Source organism: Cuculus canorus, chromosome Z (genome assembly GCF_017976375.1).
Source record: "Cuculus canorus isolate bCucCan1 chromosome Z, bCucCan1.pri, whole genome shotgun sequence".
Classification (NCBI taxonomy): Eukaryota; Metazoa; Chordata; class Aves; order Cuculiformes; family Cuculidae; genus Cuculus; species Cuculus canorus.
In genome coordinates this window covers 41,219,849-41,244,118 of record NC_071441.1, presented here as the reverse complement: position 1 = coordinate 41,244,118, position 24,270 = coordinate 41,219,849, and the positions used below count along the sequence as shown (strand labels likewise).

At 39.9% G+C, this 24,270-nt stretch overlaps 1 protein-coding gene across 12 annotated transcripts in view; it reads left to right on the top strand.

The window, feature by feature from the left end:
* NRG1 (neuregulin 1) overlaps positions 1-24,270 on the top strand; it is a 455,801-nt gene that overhangs the window by 418,247 nt on the left and 13,284 nt on the right. For 6 of the 12 annotated variants that reach the window (XM_054055245.1, XM_054055242.1, XM_054055237.1 and 3 more), the window contains 3 exons: positions 10,540-10,669; positions 17,398-17,456; positions 22,681-22,704. In XM_054055245.1, the coding sequence (XP_053911220.1) occupies positions 10,540-10,669; positions 17,398-17,456; positions 22,681-22,704 (213 nt within the window). Of the gene's footprint in view, positions 1-10,539; positions 10,670-16,676; positions 16,745-17,397; positions 17,457-22,680; positions 22,705-24,270 lie in introns of those variants that run through there. The other 6 variants (XM_054055243.1, XM_054055239.1, XM_054055244.1 and 3 more) reach the window with 4 other exon arrangements.

Here is a 24,270-nt window from a genome sequence, read left to right as displayed (position 1 = left end):
TTGTGCCCCAATCTCTGTGTACCTCTGTTTCTTGTCTTTTACGTGCCCTGTGAACTCTTCGCATTTTTTGACTGGTGTTCTGCTTGATGTTGGTACACAACAAGCATTCCAGCTCTGTTTACAGTGACAGAAATAATAAATGCCAGCAAGAAGTTTGTTCTAGCTAAGATGAGGCGCGAAGACCAAGGATAGCACTTAGAAAGTTAGAAAAGCCATGTGTAAGCAGTGCTTTTCTTTTTGTTTACAAGTTTTCCGTTGTGTGACTGTGCTTGCACTGTTACCACATCTCCTCCCTTAGCTGGACAAAAAAACTTGGCTTTCTGTTGAAAGTACAATAATCATCTGAACTCCACATTCTCCTTCATTCTGAGACTGCCTCTTGCAAAAAAGACACAGTCTGTTCATGCTGTTGAACCCTTTTCTCATTCCAATGGATCTGTCCCATTTGCAGGTCTGTGTCTACAGAAAAACATGAGTACAACAGTGACTCCATTAACACAACAATTGCTTGGATTCTGTTAACATTTCATTATAAATCTGATTTTTGACAGATTTATAGCCAGCCTGTAGAAATTAACTGCTAGAGGAAGTGTGCCATTTAGTCTCAACATGAACACATTTTGTTTTTCTACATGGTGGTATTTTCTCTTACCAGTCTTTTTTTAAGGCTAGAAAAATAACCTGATGCTTAGTTTAATGAACTTCTTTTAAAATGAAAAGCCTCCAACCTTTTCATAAACATTTTAAAACTGTTTGGCACAGTGACATGTTTATTGCATAGTCCTGTTTGACTTTTCTTGAGAACTGGTACTGATTAAATGACAGTTACAGTATTAGCACATTAAAATGTAATTTCATTAAAGAAATAGCAGCTGAATAAAATAAGGCTAGTAGGTAAACAAAGTGTCAGAACAAACAGTGTCATTGATGGATGGAAAGTAGTCTTTCCTATTTCAATGAATATATTACCATTCATTTCTACAAAACTGAGTTGATAGTAGATATTAATTGAAGACAGCAGCCTGTTCCTTTTGCAGTAACCTTAAGTTTTGCTGCACAACTTTGCCAGTGAGCCCATGGTGAAGTACTGCACACTTTTTAGTGCAGATAGTGGCAGAAGTAACAGGAGTGAGGAGGGCAAGGGAGGGAGAACAGTCTTGGTCTTGCAGGACTGGCTGTGGGTACACGCACTTGCTTCTCTGCACTTGCAGCTGCTATCCGCAGCAGTTCACAGAAATCCTTTTCAGGGGTGGCAGTAGTCACAGGCAGATTTTACTGGGGACACAGTGATCTGGTGCCTGCTAATGTGGCTGCTCCTGACACATTGCACCATCCTTTGAATCCTGCTGGAGTCAGTCCCAGCAGGACTAGAGCCCACAGTTCAAAAAAAACTTTCAAGCTAGGCAACCTGAGATATTCCAGGTTTGCCCCACTAGTCATATTTTCTAGGTGATTCTTGTTTATCTTTTTCCTGATACAAGTATGTTTTCCCTGAGTATCATTTCATACACCCTTATTTTCAAACAGCGCTATGAACAGTGACAGTTTCATACCTCTAGGCTGGAAATTAGGTTCGGAAATTAGAAAAGGCTCCTTTACTGCAGGAAGGACTTACTTTGGTAGGAGTTTCAAGTTGTTTGACAGTTTGCTATAAAAAGGACCCTGCTTACAGAGTGCAAAGGATCTTGCTACTAGAGAAGCACCTAATAATGTTTCTCTCCATCATTTTTCTCTGGAGAGAGAAATTTCAAGCAGGGAAGTTGTAAGTCTGGGTTTTTAGAAAAAGGTGGTCCCATGGCTGTGCTGGTGGACAGCAGAGTGGCAATTTCCCTACACATCTGCCCAGAGAAGATTTTTTTTCTTGGTCTCAGCAAGCAACTTCAAAACGGGCCAGGAGGCTGGATACTTTAGTAAAGCCTGCATAAGAAACCCAGCAACTCTCTCTAAGTTTTGCATACCTTCTTCCAAGGGGACCAGTGCATTTCAAATGTAAGGAATAACTTTTAACAGCGAGGTAAGTCTTTCTTCTTTTCTAGCAGTTGTATCTCAAAAATTGTTTTTAATTGTAAATAACCTTTAAAAAAATAAAAATCTGAGGCCTTTGAAGTCTCTGCTGGAATAGAAATATCAAAGTAAACTGAAAAATAAATCTGAGCTTCAGTGCATTATGAAGGAAGCTGTCTTCAATAAGCATTCTTTTTCTTTACTAATCTCACATATCTGCCGATCCTGTTGGAGGTCCTTTCTTGTTGTGCTTTCTTATCATAGATATCAAGGAAATACTTGGTAATTCATGAGCATCACTTTGTGTTTTCTGAGATAAGTTGCCTCTATTGTATCTTTGACTCAGAGATATAGTTCTGTACTAGTCTATGTTTTAAAGGATGTCCCAGGTGCTGCCGTTACATGGAATGCTCAATATGCTACTCTGCTTTTCCTCACCACTCAGGAACCTCAAGCTGGTTAAAGAAACTGAGCTGCAATTGTCTTGAAGCCAGCACACCCCTTTCATTCTTCACTATTCATAGGGGTGGCTTCTTCTCATGGCCACCTCCATGAAGCAGAAGGCTACTGTGAAAGATAGTCTTCTGTGCTTTGGGGATGAGACGAGGGGAGGGGACATGCCCTTAATGACTTCAAATATGTGCTTCAAAATCAATGAAATTTTGTTTCATTGTGATTAGTAAACTAGTAAATGTTTTTCAATAAAAAGGATGAAATAGGAGGCAGACTAATGCATGCTCAGGAATCCTGGTCTGGATGTTTTAGGATTATTCAAGGAAAGGCTGCAGGCACAGCTTCCTCTTGTACAGTCACTTAACGTGGGGTATTACAGTGGGCAAGCTTTGCTTTCAACAATGCTAAACATTTAAGGCACTGTGCTGAAATCCGTTCTAGTTCAGAAAAACATTTTAAAGATTCCAAGGAAAAACATGGAAGTGAATGTGACTATAAATTAAGCAGGTCCTTCAGTGCTATCTTGAATTTGTTTGGACTTATATGCTTAGTTTTAAGAGCATTCTTGCTGAAATGCTTTCCTGCAGTAGGGTTCCTAAGAAGGATTATCATGTTGACTTCATGTGAATATTTGTAATAGAAAGCTTGCACACTTCATTTCATAAGCTTAGTCTTTACTATCCCTGTATCTCTGTGAGCAGATAGCACTAAAGAAGTGATTTTGCGCTTATCTGCAAAAGTATAATTGGATACTTGAAATTAATAAGAAAAATCTTTCAGAGAAAAGAGGAACAAGAACAGATTTGACTGACCAAGTTATAATGGGAGGGAACTATTTCAGTATTCAACGTGATAAGGAAGTAGTTATGTCAGTATCACTGCATAGTCATCAAGGCAAACTCAATGGTACCGGATGGAACCTGTAATACAATCCTTTACCAGAGTAACTTCCAGGAGCAGTAAGGAAGCCCTCCTGCCTGAGCTGAGACAAACTGGAGCTAATGAGAGTTATGTTTTTAACTATTATTTATTTTAGTAAAGAAGAGTGGGTTATGACATTACTGAAGCACATGATCAGCCCTTACAGAAAGTATCAGACGTGGATTGAAGAAGGGAAAAAAATCTAGATTTTGCATTCCAAGGCAGGGAAGGCCCTGTACACACGTCTGTAGTTGCTGCCTTAGGAATCTTTTACTATCATGTCAAACCTGCAGTCAGCTGGCAGGATAGCATAAGGATTTCTCTCTGGACAGTTCCTTGGAGGATAGCAATCTGTCTTCATAATCTTCATAGTCTTTGTGTGTTTGTCCTTTTGGTTCCATCAAGGTTCCTTTTTCCCCTTATTTAAAATTACAAGTCTTTTTAAGTTAAAACCATTAAGTACAATTGTTCGCTGTATGCTGTTTGCATTGGGGTGCCCCCCTCCACTGCTTTGCAAAATTAGGGCATTTGAGAAAAGAATGGAAGTTCTCCACTTTACTAGGTCAAGTCCAGTCCTCCCGCCAAGAGAGAGATTTCCATATAGATCCCATCTGACACCTCTCCAGGCTAAAATGCAACTGCAGATGGGGCAATAGGCTCTTGGTCATTTATTAGGCAGGGTCATGACACCAACGGGAAAACCTGAACTAACCAGTGCCTGGTTCAATCAGTTCTGCTTGGGGTTGTTGTCTATGCCCTGGCACATAGAAGAAGATGTTTTTTCACCTGTCTAACAGCTGATTTCTTTATGCACTGGCTTCCCTAGATGTGCACTGAGAGGGGAACTAGACTCTTTGGGTACCTCTTGCTTTGTGAAGTTTCACCTTCTCTTTGAAGTCTTTACAATCTCAACGGTCTGCTCTGCATCTGCATTGATGATCCTTCCCCAGCAGCATGAAGAGACCTTTTAGAGGTTTGTAGAGAAGCTGTGAGATACACAGGAGTAAGGTCTCCTGTGACAGAGCACACCTTCTCAAATGTATTTTGAGTTGTTTTGGATGGGCTATACCCCCATTACAAATTAATAGCCCAGGAGTTATTTACTTTACCGTGCTGCACAGCAAGCTTGAAAGAGAGCAGCATGCAGCCTCTGAAGCAAGGTAAGCCAGGAATCCTTTTGTACAGTATATTTGGCCACACGGCCTTTTCTGTGTGGTGTGATGTTCTCCATTGCAGCAAAGGATTATCCATTGGATAAAGTTCACTATATCATGGCAGTTGAATTCAGCTCCTGATCAGCTGTCTGCTTTAATCTAAGGCCTATAAATTTTCAGACCCTCATGTCCATTCCTGACATTTTAAAGGTTAATAGACGGTCCCTTAATAGTAAAGGCAGTTTCCTATCTTGCTGTCAAGTTTATCATTACTGGGCTTAGACCTGTTTTTCCTGCACTGGTTCCATCTATGCATGTTTCCTTGGCACCCCCTTCTTTTCTTTTTTTTGTTGTCCCTCCCCACCACACACATACTTTTCCTCTGGCTTGTCACTGCCCTGTGTTTTGCCATTCACATCTCCCCTCACTGGGTGGTGAATGTTTTCTAAAGGCCTTTGCAGACCTTCTGCAGACTTATCACGTCACCCTCAGCGAAAGCTGACACCTTTCATGGCAATGGGAAAGTATGCCTTGTCTCAAAGCCCATTTTCAGCCAGGTCTCTCTGTGTATCCTTGCACTCTGCCACAACCCGTGGTGCCTGCCTTTTTCTGAAAACTGTAGTATTTGCCAGCAGTAACTGCATTTCCTCACTAACAGCCCATGAGCTGTGCGTGTCTCTGTCCATCTTTCCTCCCATCTTGGAGTTAAATGAAGCAAACAAAAATTGTTCATGGCCAGGCTGTCTTTAGCATGTGTCACCTCTTGACCTTCTCTGGTGAGCCAGATGCTGTGCAGGTCTCACAGTCATGTGTCTGCCAACTAGGTCAGTCTGTTGGCCTATCAGGGAGGAAGTGATCGGATGGTGCAGCTAGCTGAAGCGTCTGCTGTCTGCTGTCTTTTGTTTTTCTTTCTTTTTTTTTTTTTTTTTTCCTTTGCTTTGCTAAGGTTGGATTTGTGAAAGGAAACCGCTGCCGAGTCCATGTTGTAGAGGCTAGAGGGACACACTGCCTTGGTTCAACAAGAGTTTATGTGCTCTCAGTCTTTCCTGAAATTTCTATCTTGCAGACCCAGCAATTTCCTGTTTCCTTCTTGCTGGCTCTCATCTGCATAAAGATAGTGCCAAAGTGAGAAAGCATTGTCTTAAGGCCAGAGACTAATTCAGCTAAATTGTAAGCACTTAATTCCTACTGCTGGCAAAACAGCAGGCTCCTTAAATGATCTCCTCTGAAGGGCCCAGGAATCTGTTATATTGCATGTTATTTGTGAAGACAGAGGCTGAAAAAAAATTGTAACTAGATTGAACGGCCATTTAAGCATCACCAAAGCAACGTGAAAAATTCTGAGCAGCTCCATGAAATAGACCATGAATGTCTCCTGTAGAGATTTGGGGGTTTTATTTTTCTGTGAGGTTTGTTTGCTGGTGTTGGTAGTTTTTTTTAAGCCTTTGCTATGTTCAGAGCTACGTGGATGCTGTTTCAGCTCTGGAATCATTTAGTATAAAGGACATGAAATGCATCCTTCTACACACCTGGTATAATGGAAATTCTTGTCTACTCAGGGTCTAGCTTTTGATTGCTCTCAGGTTTTGGCTTCTATTCTCCTTGTTGGTACGCATATAGCTTTTGCTGCCCACAGTTATGCTGGAACCAGCATTTTTCCTTATTCAGTGCAGTATAGAAATGCCAAGGTTTTCCTGCAGTCATAAGTACTTTGCAAATTTGGCTCACTGGGGAAGTTGGAGTGAGTTGAAGAAACTCAGTACTTAGTGGGAAGAAAATGCAAATGGTTTAACTGAGTCATAGAGGGGTTAAGTGATACAGCCAAGGTTACATGGGATATTAATCTACCCTATAGATCAGGGCTGGACATCTTTAAACTGCCCATCAGCAAGTCAAGAGGGAATTGGATTGTGCTTTTAAATAAATGAATGAACTTCAAGTGAAGGAATGTAAGTTAGTAAAGCTGACTTTCTTTTGGGGACACACGCTTCATCACCCCACAGCTCACTTGTATGCACTGTCTCTCCATCTCCTTCTCTCCCTCTGTGCCTCCCTCAATCTGTGCAGGTCCCTTCCTCTTCCATAGGCGTGAAGAGCAAGTAGGCTTTGCTCAAGCTTTAGTGTCAGAGAACAGTGAGAAGCAGAAGTCTTTGTTCTGTTCCTTTCCAGTAATTTACTCTTTCACAAAAGGAGACTGGAAAAGTCTCTACCTGAAGTCCAATAAGGTGACTTATTTACGTCCTGTACGTGGCCTTCTGATGAGAATTGCAGGCCTTCCTTTGTGATGTAGAAGCTACTTGACTTTATCTGTCTTGAGTTGGGAGCATCTCACTAGTCACCTTACACAACATTGAGGGTGTCCTCTGATTTTACACCAGCTTTGCAGAAACTTAATTCAAAGAGGAATGGAGTTTGAAAGTAATAGTTTTTCCCCAGCTGATGTAAGTGGGCTTTGGATAGCAGCAATTGCTCTGAACTGATTACTAGAGATGGGAATAATCTGCAGCTCCCAGAGAAGTCTCATGATACAAGGGCTTTACATGTGTTTGTGAGGAGTGCCTCTACGTACACTTCAGGCATCATTTATTCAAAACTGTTGTATAAATCTTGTGCGAGAAGTTTCTCTGCATTGTACTGATCCACTGGCAATGCAGTTCCAATCTGCCTGAGCTTTGTAACTCCATGGGATAAGGGGAGGAAAAAAATACCGCAGAGAGTTAATTCTTCCCTTATTTTTCCTTTGCGAAGGATGCATAGTTTTTATGGCATATGGCCAGGATTCAGTGTAAGTCTATTTCCCAAATTAAATGCAAGAGACATTAGTATGGTTTGGGGTTTCACTTTAAGCCATGTAACGGAAGAAATGTCGTGTTTGTGAGCAGGTGTTCCTCAGCCCCCATTTCACACAGCCCATAACTAGCTTTAAAACACTGCCTTTCCATAGATCTTTAGCATGCATGGGTTTGGAGGATGTATAGTGGGAATGACTGGTAATAGTGAGGTAAAGCACAGCTGTAGACCACGTATCTGTTCATTGTTCTTTATTCACCTAGTCAAAATCTGTACCTCCTTTCTTTTCTGTCTTACTTGTCTCACTTGTCTCACTTGCAGGCTGAAGTCTTTTACTGAGGTCTAAGGACACAATGGTGGACAGGCTATAAGCAGGGATAAGCTTAATGATGGGTTTTAAACTCACCTTAGGTCTTGGTATGCCACAGCCTGTCAGGTTAGGCATCTCCTTGGCTTCTTTCAAGACAGTGAACATACAAAAGTTCTTCGTCAAGGCAGATCTCTCTATCCTAAGATTCATGTGAAAGATGATAATCAACCAACTAACATCAAGCATAGATGACCCTTCACCACTGAGCTGATGGCAATCTGTTGGCCAGCCTTTTGTCAACATTGAATGCAAAGTCCTGTTTGAACCAGTGCAAACTGAAAGAGTGTCAGACTACTTTTAAAACATGACCCCTTTTCCTGCCTCTAGACAAGGCATAAATTGATCCTAGTCTGAGAGGTTATAAATCATGCTTTCAGGGGCCAGGAGAAAGGAATGTGTTATTATGAGGAATTAGTACTCCGTGTTTGCATTTCATTAGCACTTGGAGGCCCCAGTCAAGATCAGGATCCGTGACACAATGGGTGGGTGCAACAGTGAGAAGCAGGAGGGAGCTTGAGTTTAGGAAGAGTTCATAGAGGGGCTTTTCCTGGCCCATCAGAGGAGCACACCCCATCCAAGGAAGGCATCATGGAAGAAAGAGAAAGAAGCTGGCATGCTGGTGATTAATGACAAAGAAAGAAACTATATGAAAGACATTAGCTGTACAGGCAGATGGGATTTTAATGGAGTAAAGTGAGGGACTTAAATATCCTAGTCACTATCTCATGTCTCATTGAAGCAAGATAGATAAAGCAACTCTGAAAATGGTGCCAGCCAAGGTGGCTCATTCTCCCAAGTACTGAGTGCTAAAAATTCAGCTTTACTTGGAAGGTGATTGGAAATATATGAAAATCAAATGTAACAGGAACTACTTCATCCTTGTTCTCAGACAGAAGAACTCAAAATGTGTAACTGGTATTTATTGATATCAATAAACAGTCTGCTAAAAGCATTTTTTCTTTAGATTCAATGTGTGCAAGAAATGATAGAACATCATGCATCACCTACTATGAACGTGTCCCTTGGGTGCCTTCCTGTTAGAAAAGGCTTTGAATATCAGACAAGTTTTGGGTAGCTGCTTGCAGCTTTCTAGTCAGCTCTAGTCAATCAGAAAATAAAAGCATTGTTCCTCCTCAGGGTGTAATTACCTTTCATAAACCAAAATTTTGGAATTTTTCAGCACTGTACATAAATTTCTTACTTTGTATGTCTAGAGAAGGCTAAACAAAAGACATGCTGGAATCTTCGCCACTGTTTACAGAGGACATACAGTCACCTCTGTTAGTTTTAGCCATTTAAAAATTAGGAGCATATTCTCAAGAGCTCACACTTTCTCTGCAAACAAAGCAAGGAGAGAGACGCTATCAGAGGGGCTATTTATTCCACCCATTGTGTGGATAAGTTGAGCAGCTTTCTGTGAGCGGTAGTGAGCACTTTACTACTAAACAGTTCAGTTTTAGGCAGTTAAGGTGAAATGAAAACCCGAATGACTTGCCAGAGGTCGCATAGCCCATCAGTGGCATGATTCCTGGCCTGGGTACTGACTGATGCCCAGATTCAAGCATGCCTGCTCTGTTTTGACAGAATTTAGAGCAGAACTTATCCAAACAAGGGAGCAACCAGCGATTGTATTTTGGGGCTGCGGCCTAGCAGGTACATGCCTGATTTGGGTTGAACTCAGCTTGGGTTTGTAGGCACAGAGTGGCATAAGGAGCAAAGGACTTAATATGGCTTTGCCATCATCCTTGTTGCTATTATCTAGTTTAGGGCAGCCTTGAGTAGACTCACCTTACATTGTTACCCACAATGACTGCAGTAGGGACTTTTGAGCACTGTCTCTCTTACAGTACTGCTCCCTTTTGTCAGGGCACTATAATTTTCTTGAGAGGCACTGCATGGGCAAATTCTAAGGCTAGGACTTCTCATCCAGCCATGGCGACCTCTTTAAAGCTTGCTAAATAAAGTTTGCTCCTGTCTTCTCTTCAGATATTTCCTAAACACCATAGGGAGTAAGAAACTCTGCAAGCCACAGTTCTGTTTAATAGCAATTTGGACACCTTAATGGTGTGTAGCAGTGTGGTGGCCCAAAACTGTTAATTCTTCATGCAGATGAGCCCATCTGCAGGAGATGCTAGGTCGGCCTCCAGGTCAAATATTCTTGTCGACACGAGAGTGGCACTCAAATACTCACAGGAAGGGACAATGCCTCCAGCCCCCTGCCCTCTCCTTCCCTACAGGGTAGAATTAGAGCAGCCACAGCTCTTCTTTATAGGCATTCAGTGTTCAGCTGGTCACTCTGTCACATGGGAATAAGGCAGTGGATGGACCAAGAGATTCAGTCCAGAGAGACTGAATCAACATAGAATATCAGCTTAAGCTCCACCAAAAAACACCTACTTAATGCTGCCAGGAAGAAACCTCATCCAGGACCTCATTTTATTGGGGACTATACCAGCAGTCTATAAAGACTCTTCCACCCCAAGATCACTTAAATGCAGTTAATACAATATAACTAACTGCACACAAATTACTCAATTTTAATGAAAAGAACAAGTGCTGCAGAAATTTGAAATCACTTGATGGACAGGGCTAATGAAATCCTCCCTTCCTCCCGGGCTAGGCGTGGGCTAGAGTGTCTATGAGGTATGTGTTTAAACTCCACTCCCTGTGTTATCAAGAGAATACAGGTTCAGGTAATTAGTGCTGCTTGTAGCAGCTGATAGAGAGCTCAGACAACTTGCCAGATCCTCCCTGGCCTTACTTGTTCTCTCACATATAAGTATACTCATTAGTCAGGAAGAAAAACTAAGCCATTCTGATCTGTATCTTCACTCTTGTCTTTTCCAGCCACTTCCACATCTACAACTGGAACAAGTCATCTCACAAAATGTGACATAAAGCAGAAAGCTTTCTGCGTAAACGGGGGAGAGTGTTACATGGTTAAAGACCTCCCAAACCCCCCAAGATACCTGTGCAGGTAAGAAATCCTTACTTTGGTGAAGGCACCAGGTTACAGAAATGTTTGGGTTTTTTTTTAAAGGAGCTCCTGTTCTTGCGGTATTAGGTATTTCTTCATTTTTAAGTATGTGAGTATGAAAATGATGTACCAAGGATGACCTCTGTGCTCTCTATATAAGGCATAACAGAGGCTAACCAGGAAACCTTCCAGTGTGGTACTGGCACAGCAAAAGCCCCATTGATATTTACGTAGCACATAGTAACACAGCTTGAGCCTTATATTAGAGATAATAAAACAGATAGTGTAAACTAGATACATTGCAAATAGCAAAAAAAGAAGTCTGTGGATAACTGCACTGGATAAGTACCCTTTATAAAGGACAAATTGGTTATTTTTATAGTCTGCTGCAGTAACTAAACACTTTCTGATGAGACCAGATGTGCAGCTGGAGTTTTTTGCTGTTGCTGTTGTGTTGTTTAATTGCATTAAAAAAAATGATTGTCATGGTAATTGGTGGATGTTAGTAGTTGTCGTGAAGGTCTTGACTGAGGAAGTCATGTATGTATGAGTTGAGTTTTGAGGGTGTGCTTGTACAGCTTTCTCAAGTTCTTCCCTGTGCTATATCAGCTGTTGCAATAGTCCACTGTGTTGGGGAAAATCTATGAAAGAGCTACAGCACTGGAGTTTGCGTTCTGCCTGGTAGCACATCATGTAGTGTTTACCTCTGAAGCTGAACTAGTCATATTTACTAATTCATTTTGGCTTGAGAGGGAACTCGGCATTAAAACCTTGGTACCTAATAGGACTGAGTGAAAAGGAGGCACTTTGGTGAGGATATGGCTGTTTTTCAGACAGACAAGAGAGAGTGGTAAATAAAGACTGTCATCTGCTGTAACTGCATAGATTTTCCATCTTCTAGGACTAAAAATCAAATTAACACTAATTGCAGAGATTACTCTGGTGGATGACATAGGTGAAGGCCTATGATGCTTTCTTTATGATGGGAGGACATAAAGTCTTCTCTCTGTTGTTAACTGAAAAAAAACCCACCAATGTCAAAAACTCCCACAAACACGAAATCCCACAATGCTCTTCTTTAGTTGTGAGTTTTCTTTTTTTGTAGAAGGATATTACCTACACTTTATGAACTTTGGTTTGGTTTTTCACAGATTGCTGTGTTACTGAAAGTGATGAATATTTCATTCATTTTTAGATTCATTTTTAGCTAAACTGAAAATGGAAAATTTACTGGCTCTGGTGGGTTGGATTCTCCTCTGACAGAGAGAGGGAGAGAGAGAGAGGAAGATTTGTGTTAAATTTGCATGATTGTTATAAGCCAGCAATACAAGATGAGCAATTTGCTATGACTCTTCAAAGCATATATGAGAGCCTACCTGTTTCAACTTCCTGTCCAAATGCTGCTCAAAAAACTCCAGGGCAGCAGAGCTGAACATCTACAGACTTGCTAATAATAAGCATTGTCTTGACAGTTTCAGATGTATCCCGTTTTCACTGATACAGGGTTTTGGCGTTTTTTTCCTTTAAACTCAGAAATCTGACTGTACTTGTTCTTTGATGTTATAGGTTGGCTAATTTTTAATTAAAAGTCTTGGAGACACTTCAATGAAGTAAGGATTTTTTTCCCTCTTGTAGACAAGAAATGGCCTTTAATTCTGGGGTTGGAGTTGAAAGAAAAGACAATTCCCAAATTTGGCAGATGTGCCTCTCTCTGGGTGGCCCAAGATCTGTTTGGAAAAAGCATCAAAGCTGTAAAATCAGAGAGGGTGAATCTCATTTACGGTAACGGAGTGGAAAGTGATTGTTGCCCTGAGGACAGTCAGGGCCGCTGCTATTTTGCAGGGACTTTTGCTATGCCCTTCAGTATCTGCCAGAATGGAAACTTTATGCTGTATAGCAAAAGAGGGCACAATACAGACACATAAGAAACAAAAGTGTGAGTGCTTGAAAGTGGATATACTAGGAAACTGAAGAGACAAAATACAGTTCTCTTCTTATGTCATTAAAAATACAGATGCCTACTTTTAATCCTAGTATTCCAGTGTTAATTAAAATAAATGCATAACCAGTACATATTACCATCATTGTTCTGAGAAAATAAATCTTCCCCCAGAACATGCCTGTGGAAACAGAATGCTTGAAATATGGTACTTGCTCTTTGTATTTCTGCCTCAGTAGCAAGTTCACATTTTTCCATATGGTCCATCTGTCGAGAGCAAAAACAAAATTTCTAAAGCATGAACCATATCATTCTAAACTGGTTTTATCCCTAACCAAAAAAACATGACTCAGATTCACAACAACCATGGAATTTTCAAGTGATATATCTGGTTTTGTAAACGCCTTATTCTATTAAGAAAAAGAAGTTCCTAAATCTATCTTCTGTTAAAATGTAACTATGTATTGGAAAAAAAAAAAAAAAAACAAGTTTTGTAAAATACATGGTATAACATCCAAACTGGATCATGTCTTGCTCTCATGGATACTACTGTGAACTTTAAGAAAATTACCTGCTTTCAGAAGGTAACCATGTGAAATACTCAAGAAATGTGTGAAGACTTACTGACACATTTTACAGCTACATTTATGGTAGCATGTATGTCCCCTACATGTATATTAATTGTGGCCCTGGACTGAACAAAATCTCAAAATATGACAGATGATGAAGGAAGCTTTGAGACTATTTAAATAAACTAGTGTATAAAATATTCATAAATTTCATGAGAATGAGTCACATTTTGAAAACCTCATAGATTTTGGTAGCCTGGACATTACTGGCTTCCTATGGATTTAAGTTCCTAAGTCGCTTCAGTTTGAAATGTGTCCCAAAGTTCACTGTAGACAAAAAAATGAGATACCTTGTTCAATAAATACAAAAGAAGACCAGAATTCCTTGTGTTTGAAGTTGAAGAATAGTCTATATGTATATAATGTCTGTTATTTTTAAAGTGTTATTTTGAAGTGTCCTACCATGAAGGACTTGCTGGCCTGACTAATCAGTTCCTTACTCATAGATCGTCTTCTGTAATGCTTTTGTTGTTACTGAATAAATTAATTTATGTCCACATTCCACTGGATGAAAATAAGGTTTCTCTCTAACAGAAGAATGCTTCTTTTCTTAACAGCAAAAGAGTGAATTACTTCCTTTTTAATGATAGAGCCATTTTCTATATCCATCTTCATGTATAGGCTCTGATGGAGCAGAAATTGACAGAAGGTTCTTAGAATCAGGAAAAAAATTTGTTTCCATGATCCTAGCAAGAGTTCCAGAAGTATTAATTCAACAAGCAGGGTAGAAATACTAGTTCTGATTTAGGCTATGAAATGGACTGCTGTATATGGAAGTTTACTGTGCTTCCCATGGAAAAAAACATTTGTCCACAATGCATTTTGTTATAGGCAGTGGATGAAATTGGAAATGTGAGGTTCTGATCCATTCAGCCATTCCTCTTCTGCTGAAAAACAGTATGACGTCATGCATTCAATGTTCTGAGAAGTGTTTTCTGAATGCATGCAAATACAGCTCTTTGCAACTACTGTATGTAGAAGAAAACAGCTATTTTAGTGTACTGGTTTGATATTATCATTTTGTTGGTACAATAAATAAATAATCTAAGTAGGTGTTTTTTAAGCAGAAAGGAAATTAAAGGTGTTCAAAGTACAAATGTCTGCTTGTCGCCCCAAGTTGTTTGAGTCTAACTTTTGCTGGTGTCTTAGAAGAAAATGGTACATAGGTTATGAACTAGAAAGAAAGACACAAGAAGAAATAACATCTGGAGACTTTGAGTAGGACAAGGTGTTTTGAAAATGAAAAGCTGTTTGTAGAAGCACAGTCCACAATAAACAACTTGCCAAACAGCCTTGGAAACAGTGCTGCACTGCATATCTGAGCAATAAAATGCCTCTAGCATTCACACATAATCGTAAGCAGACAGGCTCATCTTGGCTTTCTTATCGGCTGGCCCGCCCTGGACCTATTCTCAGCAGGTGCTCAGTCTTTTTGCTGACAATTATTTTGGAGCAGATATAAACGCACCTGAACTGTTTACAGCACCATCTCAGCAGGGCTGACTGGAAGTGATTTCAGCATTGTCTGTGCCAGTTTTGAGTTGTTTTCATCACCTGTACAGCTGCACAAACATCTGAAAATAAGCACAGATCGAGCAAGCAATCACCACCAGCCAGTGGCAGGAGTGAAGCCTGAGGCTTATAATGAGCAACATGTTCATTTGGATTGTGTGGAATTGAGCCTGACCAACAAGATGCAGAAGATGCCTGTGAAATGAAAGCCAATGCAGATGTGAATGTCAGCTTTCAAGAGACAGGTATTTAACAAGATCATCGTTGTGCAAAATAAAAATTAAATCATAGGGATAAAATATTTTTACTCTCATTCAGTAACACAGTTATGTCTTCTTTCAAAGATGCAAGAAGTTTTCTATCATACCCAGCAGTATCATCTTTTTATGATGGTGTTATCCTTGTCACATTTTTCTCAACTGAATATGTCTGCAAAGACTGGGGTCTCTCCACACTGGCTATTTATCAAAAGATGTGACCTGGGCTCTGAAGAATGTAAACTTCCTTCCTTAATAAACAAATATGTCATTACAGCAAGTCATCTCCAAGGAATCATCTGCAGATCCTCAAAATATACCTTTATTATACAAAAATAATTCCTGTGTTGAACAAGATACTAGTGTACTCTGGTCCTCTGCCGAAGTGCTCTTCTGGAAGTCCCACTTGTACAAGGACAGAATCCCTGACCCTTTTGGCTAGAGGCAATTGTAGAAGAGTGGGATTTTAAAAATCAGGACAGCTTTCAAAGCACTTGAAATTTGCATGGCTATAAGAGGTGGAGGATTGTTCTAAACAGTGTGCATTTGCAAATAAGGAGGCTCTTCAGCCCCTGGCAAGTTAAAGATAAAGCGGTTTGGAAAGAAGGCTAGCACTAAATTGCAGCAGGAGAAAAAGAGGGGTGGAGTCTTGCACTGATGGACTCACGGGGAGTATCAGAGAGACAGGCAACGCAAGTGAGGTGTACTCAAGGAAGCAGATATCTGATAATTTCAGGTTACATGCTGAGTAAGAGTGGGTAGGAGGAAGAGATTGGGATCTATGGACATTTAGTGTTTTGGACAGTCATTCAGACTTATGTCTGAACAACGGGACCTGCATTGCAGTGATGATATTTTGGGAGCATATGCCTGAGCTCTGCCCCAAAATGGAGAATAAAGGTTAAGGAAGACTTGCAGCCAGCAGCGGAATAAAAGACAGGCGAGACACAGAAGGTAAATTCCTTCACTATCACCAAGGGGAAAGCTGCGCCGAAGTTTTCTGCAGAAGACCTTATGAACAGAAAGGATGGACTGGTGTGGGGCTTCAAATTTTGAGAGTACCTCTGCCCTCTCGTCTTACTTATTGACTGGAGTGACTTCTTTTCCATTTGTCAGCTATGTTGAATATAGTTCCTGCCTGTGGATTTGAGTTTGTCTCCTCATATTTTTTGAAATTTTTTTGGCTTTTCAGTGATTGCTGTTTTAACTATTCCTCTTCAAAGGAAATTACTGGAAGACACAGCATGCCATTACAGAAATAGGGAAATCATGGTATTTTCATAGGTTTTATGTGACTGGTGAAAGCAACAGTTTAAGTTGCTGTTATACAGTGCACTGCAAATTTTAGAAAACTCAATATGTTCCCTTCATGAGGTGCAATAAGCAATGAGGTGATATACATTTTTGCTAGCCCGATTCTTCTTTCTTTTTCAAAACAGACAAGCAAAAAGACTTCCTAGATTTTTTCATCTGGTGGATTTTTGCTGTGAATTTTGCGAAGTGTTATTTTCTGGAAAGGTAACACTTTCTTCCCACTTTTCTGATTATTTTTCACTAACACCTTACCAGGAGGTCACTTAATGCACTCCCATCTCCATAGGCCAGCAGATGTCAGTCTGTTAGTGCAGTGGTTTTGGTGTACTATTGCTTATCACATTTTTGCCCTTTAGGTGCCAACCTGGATTCACTGGAGCAAGATGTACTGAAACTCTGCCCATGAAAATCCAAAACCAAGAAAGTATGTTAAAATAATCTGAACTTTGCTTTCTTCCCCAACTACAGCAACAAAATCAATAGTACTTGGTGTTTTCACAGTTCAGCTGGAACTGGCCTCTTTGCGCACTAATTTATGACCTGATATTCTAAAGTAAAATCTGTACATTATGGCATTATTAACCTCCAAAATGTTTCTCATTTCTGTGATTTTTGGTCTTTCCATCTGTTCTCAGATGCATTTGTATTGCACACACTGGCAGCTTTCTTGTTTTGGAGACCACTGTAAAGTACAACCCTAAAAGAGCAAACTCATGGAGATGAGTGATGTATTGATCTTGCGTCCTTGCTGCCTTGTGGAAAGTGCATCCTAAAAGCAGTTTGGGAATTTGGAATGGTGAATTTCTGTCCTGCATCTCAAAACACACTTTGATCTGGATTGGTTTGGTTTTGGCTGTTTTTACAGGGGGGCATTTCTTTTCATATCCATAGAGCAAATGAGTTGCTCACAACATCTTGAACCATTTTGACACGCTAAACCGAGATTCAGTTTCTGAAAGTGAACTCACCAAGTCATATCAGTTCACACTGAAGGAGCTTCTTTCTTAGCATATATTCACCTCTTCTCTTTTCTCTGTTTTTTCTCTACCATTTTTTTTTGTTTGTTTTTCCTCTCAGGTGCCCAAATGAATTTACTGGTGATCGCTGCCAAAACTACGTAATGGCCAGCTTCTACAGTACGTCCACTACCTTTCTGTCTGTGCCGCAGTAGAAGCATGCTCAGTCGGTGCTGCTTTCTTGTTGCTGCATCTTTCCTCCAATTTTGTTTTTTTTTTTAATCTGTAACTAGATTTGTTGCCTAAAGCCTAATATTGATTGTCTCTGCCTGTTGCATGAAAATGATAACTAAAAGCAATTGCAGTACTCTCCTGGATTGTTTGGCATTGAGGTTATGGGGAAACGCAAATCTTAGGAATGCTGTGAAATTAACACTGAATGGTGTGATACAGACTCCCCACTGACATCAAGCAGTGTGCAAAAATGACATTTTGAAAGTCTCATGTTTTATTTTTCACAAAAAGTTTATGAGTACAGGGCAGTACTCCCCCAACAAAGGGACAAGTAGCTAATCCTCTACTTGCATATGAGATTTGTATTTGGACCTACAGTTAAAGGTAAATTACGTGCTTACCTTGTTTCTAATGAGCACATGCCCAACAGGATCAAAGTGTTCTTCTGCCTCAATGTCAAAGTTCCAGGGAAAAGAGCACAGAAAGAAAAAGAAAAGGGGGAGAGACGGCATAAACAGTGGGGTCTGACATATTTATTTGTGAGTAACAGGTGCAAGAGATCAAGTATTTCAGAGCCAGATTAGTTGGCCACTAGCAGAAATGCGCACACACACAGAGGACTCTGTCTCTATTAGACTGCTGGTAGTATCTGCACTGCAGTCACATATCCCCTAAGTTTTCCCATGGAGGGATGGGTTAATTATTACTTGTCAGGGAGGAAACAGAAAGTACACCGAATATCTCATTTCTCTCATTGGCTATGGCAAAGTCAAATGTAACTTATAAGAAAATTGCTTAGAACTTACATTTTAATGCATGTGTACTATTCATAATTAATAGTAGCTGGCATCAGAACGTGCTATGATCTAAGAGCAGTATTATAGGAACTATTCTTTTGATGGATTACTTACCAGCACAGAAAGATTTCAGAGACTATAGACTAGCTGAATTAAATATCCATTAGTATATAGGACAAAAAGCTGTTAGCATGTGCTGGACATTTTGGAGCCTGAATAGAAGCATAGGTTTTCGGTTATACTGGTGGATGAAAAATGTCCATTCATAATTCATACTGCCCATCATGGAAGCTACCAGTGTATATCCCAAGGGTGCTGACTGGAAACCAGACCTTCCAGCACTCAAGTGTGTATTTTATGCCCTGTTTTAGAAGCTTTATTAGTGTGAGTTGCTTTTAAAATGCCTCTAGTAACTATGGATTTGAAAAGTTTTCTGCTGTTACTGTGTTTTAAGTTTACCAAATGTTAGATTTAGATGGCCTTTTCTGTGTGTTGTGGTGAGAAGTGCAGTTAAGGTTTCCTGATCTTAGAAGAATCATTTAAAAGGAGGTGGTGTAAAAATATAAGATGCATTGTTGGCTGCAGAATTTACAACGAAAACTATGGAAGAATTGTTTGTTGATCATAAATTCATTTTCCTACCCAGAATAAAATTTTTTTAAAAAAAAAAAGATATTTAGGTGGGTTTTCCTTTACAGTTTTTCCATTTCCTGCCTCTGGTTGGGCTTGTTAAAGGAATCTTTGGGCAATAGACACCAGGCTGAGATTTTCTGAAGTTGCCTCCATGGAAAAGGCATAGATGCCCTTGCCTTGCTGCAAGATTTATGCTCAGCTGTAAGTGCTTAAACTGACCCAGCCTCCTCTCCTTGAAATGCACTGGCAGGAGATAACACCACTACCTACCTCTGGGTGCACTAAGAGCCCTAGGCTGCACTGAGAGCCCTAGGCAATGGCTATGAGACTCTGGCACTTCCACCTACCATGCATCTGCAGTATAACATCAGGTTTCTTAAAGTGCTACAAATCTTAAAATGACACTTTTGGAAAGGGTCCAGTGAGGGTACATTATATTCAATTAAAACAAAACAAACAAACAAAAAAGCAATGAAGAAACATTTATATGACTTTTTATTATTACACCCAACACAGGCCAGAACATAGAGATAAAAACAGGACTTAGAATTCTGAGAGTTACCTTCAGGCAAATGTTGCATTTGGGGCTTAAAGTCAAACTCATATTTGGTGCCAAGTGTTGCAGGTGATTAATTTAGCGCTGTAGATACAGCTTTTGAAAAGTACAGAGCAAATTGGGATCTTAAGCAACATAGGTGCCAGTAGGAATCGTAAGTGTACATGTGAACTATGCAGTGATATCTAATTTTACATGCTTTCTGAAGAGTCTTTATTCATTTGGAAAGAAAGAGTCAATGGGGTTCCACATGAAGTGTGCCTACTGATGAGTTGTTACTATCTTAAGGCTCTGTATTTGGCGATAGAGAAAAAGTTAGCTTCAGAAATGTGCCCTAGAGTTGGAATCTATGAGTCCTGAAATCATGAGGTTTGCTGAGGGCCTTTTGCTAGATTAAAACAAGGCCAATGCTGAGCAGTCTGGAAATCCCCTGTCCCAACAGAATGGAAGGCTAACTGGCTTATATTGGCAGTGGTTTGGTTAGCCCTGAAGGATTCAGTTATCACAGCGTACTAGAAATAGGTTGAAAAGAGGCAGAGGAAATTAGGTGGATCTCCATTTTAAGAAAATTTCTTCCATAGGAATGTCTTTCCTTTCTGTCTGTGGAAGTATGAGCATAATTAGGAATGAATGTGAGGGAGACTACTGGAAAACACATTTAGGCTGACTGTCCCTTGGCTTCCACCTTTGCAAACACACCAAACTATAGCACAACCTATTGTGACTGAGAGGTGATGGCTTGTTAGCTTCCCCATTGCCACAGTTACCTCCAGGACTACAGCTACACAGTTTTGCCCCTCAGCTGGTGCTTACCATCACTGTTGACCAAGGGAAACCAAAGAACAAACTGTAGTAGTTTTTGTTGTCTCTGGAGTCTGGCTCACAGGCCCTGTAACATCATTTCCTTATGCACAGCAGTCACTGCTGCTTCCAGGTGTTTTCCCCAATAACCTGGCTTTTTGCTGCAGCTGTTTTGACTTAGAGGCTTGTGGTCTGCTATTGGTCCATAAGACAGTATCAGTTGTAGGATAACACTTTTCCAGGAACCATAGGAATTAATATCCCAAGTTCGAAACTGATTTTGCAGCATGAGTACCACTGAAATGAACCAAGATTTATACACAGCCTCCCAGTCTCTCAAGCAGAATTGGCCGATGTGTAGGGGTTCTGGTCTGTGAAGTTTGGAGGATTTTAGTTTTAGTTTGTTTTCAATGAAAATTACATGAAAAAGAAACCTTTTTAGAATTTCATTTTACCGACGGAACACATACATTAGGAAAATTAAACAGTGACTTAAGAAACATGGCACCTTGGTGCTTCAGAAATGAAATCCGTCTCCCTGGACCTCACTGCTGCTGCGTGCAGTTGATCCAAATGGTCCTTCCCTTGTCAGGTGCATGGTCTCCACGCAAACTGGCAACTGTTTGCACTCCTCACTGGGGAGCACTGGGCTATCCAGCCACCTAACTCTCTAGAGTAGGCACTCCAAAATCTTGTGTGCCCAGCAGCTGTGTCACACCACTCAGTAACACAGCATGCAGTTCTAGAGAACATTTTTCCAGTTTTTCTAAGCACCATACTCCTTCTGTAGACTCTGGACCCCAGAATGCTACAATATATCCATGAGTTATAATTCTAAGTCACTTTTTTGGGGAAAAAACCTCTGCATCTCAAGCATTTCTTCTTCCAATACTGCCCCCACAAAAATAACATTCAAAATGAAAAATGAGTTTTAAAAATGATTAATCACATTTCTTCTTAGAGCACCTGGACAAATATTCAATAGAAACCATGTTGTGTGTAAAATAGTATGAAATAATATTGGATTAAATAGGAAAATATTTAGAATACTGACATATTTAAAAAAATGACAAGTCTTGGGATATTCTGCTTTCTTTTAATCAGGTCTAGGGTATGTAGCTAGGAATAGTGAAAATAAATAAAAGCTATATGACTTTTACATTTGAATAAGCAATGCATGTTTCTCCAGCATGTTTTCTTGTTAGGGCTTTCAGACAGAATATATTCCCATTTTGACTACAATCTTCCCATTGAATTATTTGAAGTAGAAACTGCATGATATGAATGACTTCCCCTAAAATTAAATTACATCCAGGCTAGCCATCGTACCTATGAGCAAGCATAAATACATCAATATATATGCATGGGCATGTCATTAATTTTATCGAAGATTTAACAAAGCTTTCAATACAACTAATGTATATCATTAGCATTGTTCCTGTAATACTGGCTCTTTAGGAAGAGAACTTGGATGGATTACTTAACCCTTAAAATGTTACTGATGAGCAGGAAAGAATTGGCATTCCTCACACGTACAAACTACATAAAAAATCGATTTGTTCAGAAAGTTAAGGTTGGATTTTAATTTCACAGCGTGCAAGGACAAAGAAAGTGAGAGCTACCACAGTCTTGCTGTTAGCCTTGTGGGAAGGGTCTCCTAGAGTACATGCCAGAGGGAAATCTGTGTTCCCTTTCACCCCGGGTGCTGCTTCATGGGGGTGCTAATTTAGGCTTGTGATTCATGTAAATGGCATCAGCCCTTGCACCCCACGGTGATTACCTCAAGGACAGGGGAAAAGGGGTTTACTCCTCATTTTCTGGAAATTAAAGTCCTGCTGCAGTCAGTTTGCAAAGCTGAAAAGGGCTCCCACTGCTGAACAACAGTCCAGCCCAAGCCACCTGCAGGTTGCATCCCACAAGAACAAGGAGGTGGGGGGGTGAGGAGCAGGAGCAGGGCGAGATCCGAGGGCAATGCACGACTCACTTGAGGTTTGAGTGGGATGCCACACTTGTAAAGCATCCCTATGGTCTCATGGTCCCATCTGAAAACAAGCAGCCTTTTCACATGGTGCCCTCAGGTCATAGCTCCCTTCATCTCAGTAAGATCTTTAAGGGTTAATGGTTCCTGCTGTGTCCCCTGCACTATGGTGGTTCAGATCCCCTGTATGTATTTTGGTAGCCATTGCAGAAGGTCTGGTCATGTAGCTTACAGAGGTGCACCTGAGCACGGCCGATGTAACCACATGGCCCTTTGTCCTGTTTCATGTGCAGACACAGATTAGCTGTAATTCTCATATGTGATTTATTTTTCAGTACAGTGTATTGCTCTTTTCTGAAACTTTTTCCTTTTTCTTCCTTTTTTTTCAACTTTCTGCATTGGCAGAGCATCTTGGGATTGAATTTATGGGTATGGACCAATCATTCCTTTTAGCCTGCAGATTTTAGAGCCTGAGAGATAAACCCCTCCTTTTTTTTTTTTCTCCACCTCCCCTTTTCAATTCCTAACCAATTTCTTTATGCTTTATAAGGGATCATACAGCTATAACAACAACGCTTGTCAAAATGCTGGCAGAGATCTGCTCACTAAAATGGCAATAGGAATATCATATTCCAGACCTGAGGAGTTTTATGAATTACTGAAGTAATCATAACATAGCGTACATTCATTTTCCTGCTGTGTAATTTTGACTAGTTTTGACATTTGCTTTTGCACAGTTCTTCTAAGGTTGCTGGGTTTTGGAAACACTGCAAGCAGCAAGCAAATGACTAACTAGTCTATTAAAAAAAAAGATAAGCTGTTAAAGCCACTTAAAATTCTGCAAATTTACAGTTTTGAGCTTTGGTTACCAAGTAAAGTTCTATGTCTAAACCCACAGTTTCTTATGTAAATCAAATGTATATACATATGTGTAAATGATATGCATATATACCTTCCTTCTTAGGTCTGTAAATTGGAAGTGAACTGAAAGTTATCTAGGAACTTGAGATCTAGCTCCAGATCTGCAAGCCAGCAAATACGTTCAATATTTCTAATATCAAAATTATATTGCACCCAAACAAGAGCACTGGCATTGGGTACTATTTCTACCCTTAAGGAAATAATATAATGGAAATAGATCATATAAGTACCCTTCAGCAATAGACTGTACTTATCTAACATCTAGTAATCAGAGGTACAAATAATGCATCCATTGAACAGGCTAACTTGGAATTCAGGTCAGTTTTGGTTTGGAATCTCCTAAAATTGTCAGCAAAAGAGAGGAAACAGCCACTAATTCTTTTCACACAGTTCATGTTCTTATTTAAAATGCTCCCACAAAAAAGTCATTAACTTAAGCTGTGAACTGTGGAAAACACATTAAAAGTCCAAGTTTAAAAAAAAAAAATCTGTCCACCCAGATTATTGTTATTATGATTATCACAAAATAATATTAATTCTCACTCATAAGTAGTAGATTGCAGCAGAAGATATATGGCTACATTAACATATGAAGAATTAAACTAAAATCCTTTAAAAAACTAACTTTCAAATGTTGCCTTGTATATGAAATTACATCAGCGGAACCACCTCTTGTAATGATATTCTTTTAAAAATCCCCAGAGGCCTGTAAGAAGAAAGACTTTAAAACAAACCAAATTTAAGACCAAATATATCATCAATTATGTAGAAATTAGGATGATGTGGAATTAATTGCATAATGGTCATGTTCAAAAAGCTACACATATAGAGGAATTTAATATCATGACTTAAGTATCATGTTGATTTGATTTGATTTCCTAGCATTTTGCAGGGGCTGTGGAGGAATGTATTCAAACGAATTTTAATAGTTGACAGACTAAAACATTTTCTAAATTCTCACTGCACGTGAACTTTTCCCCAAGGTTGCTATTGATTTTTTTCAAGCTAGTTTGGTGAGCACTGGAAGCACAGCACATGTTATTTGTCTGGACGTCATTAACTGGCTCTGTAAAT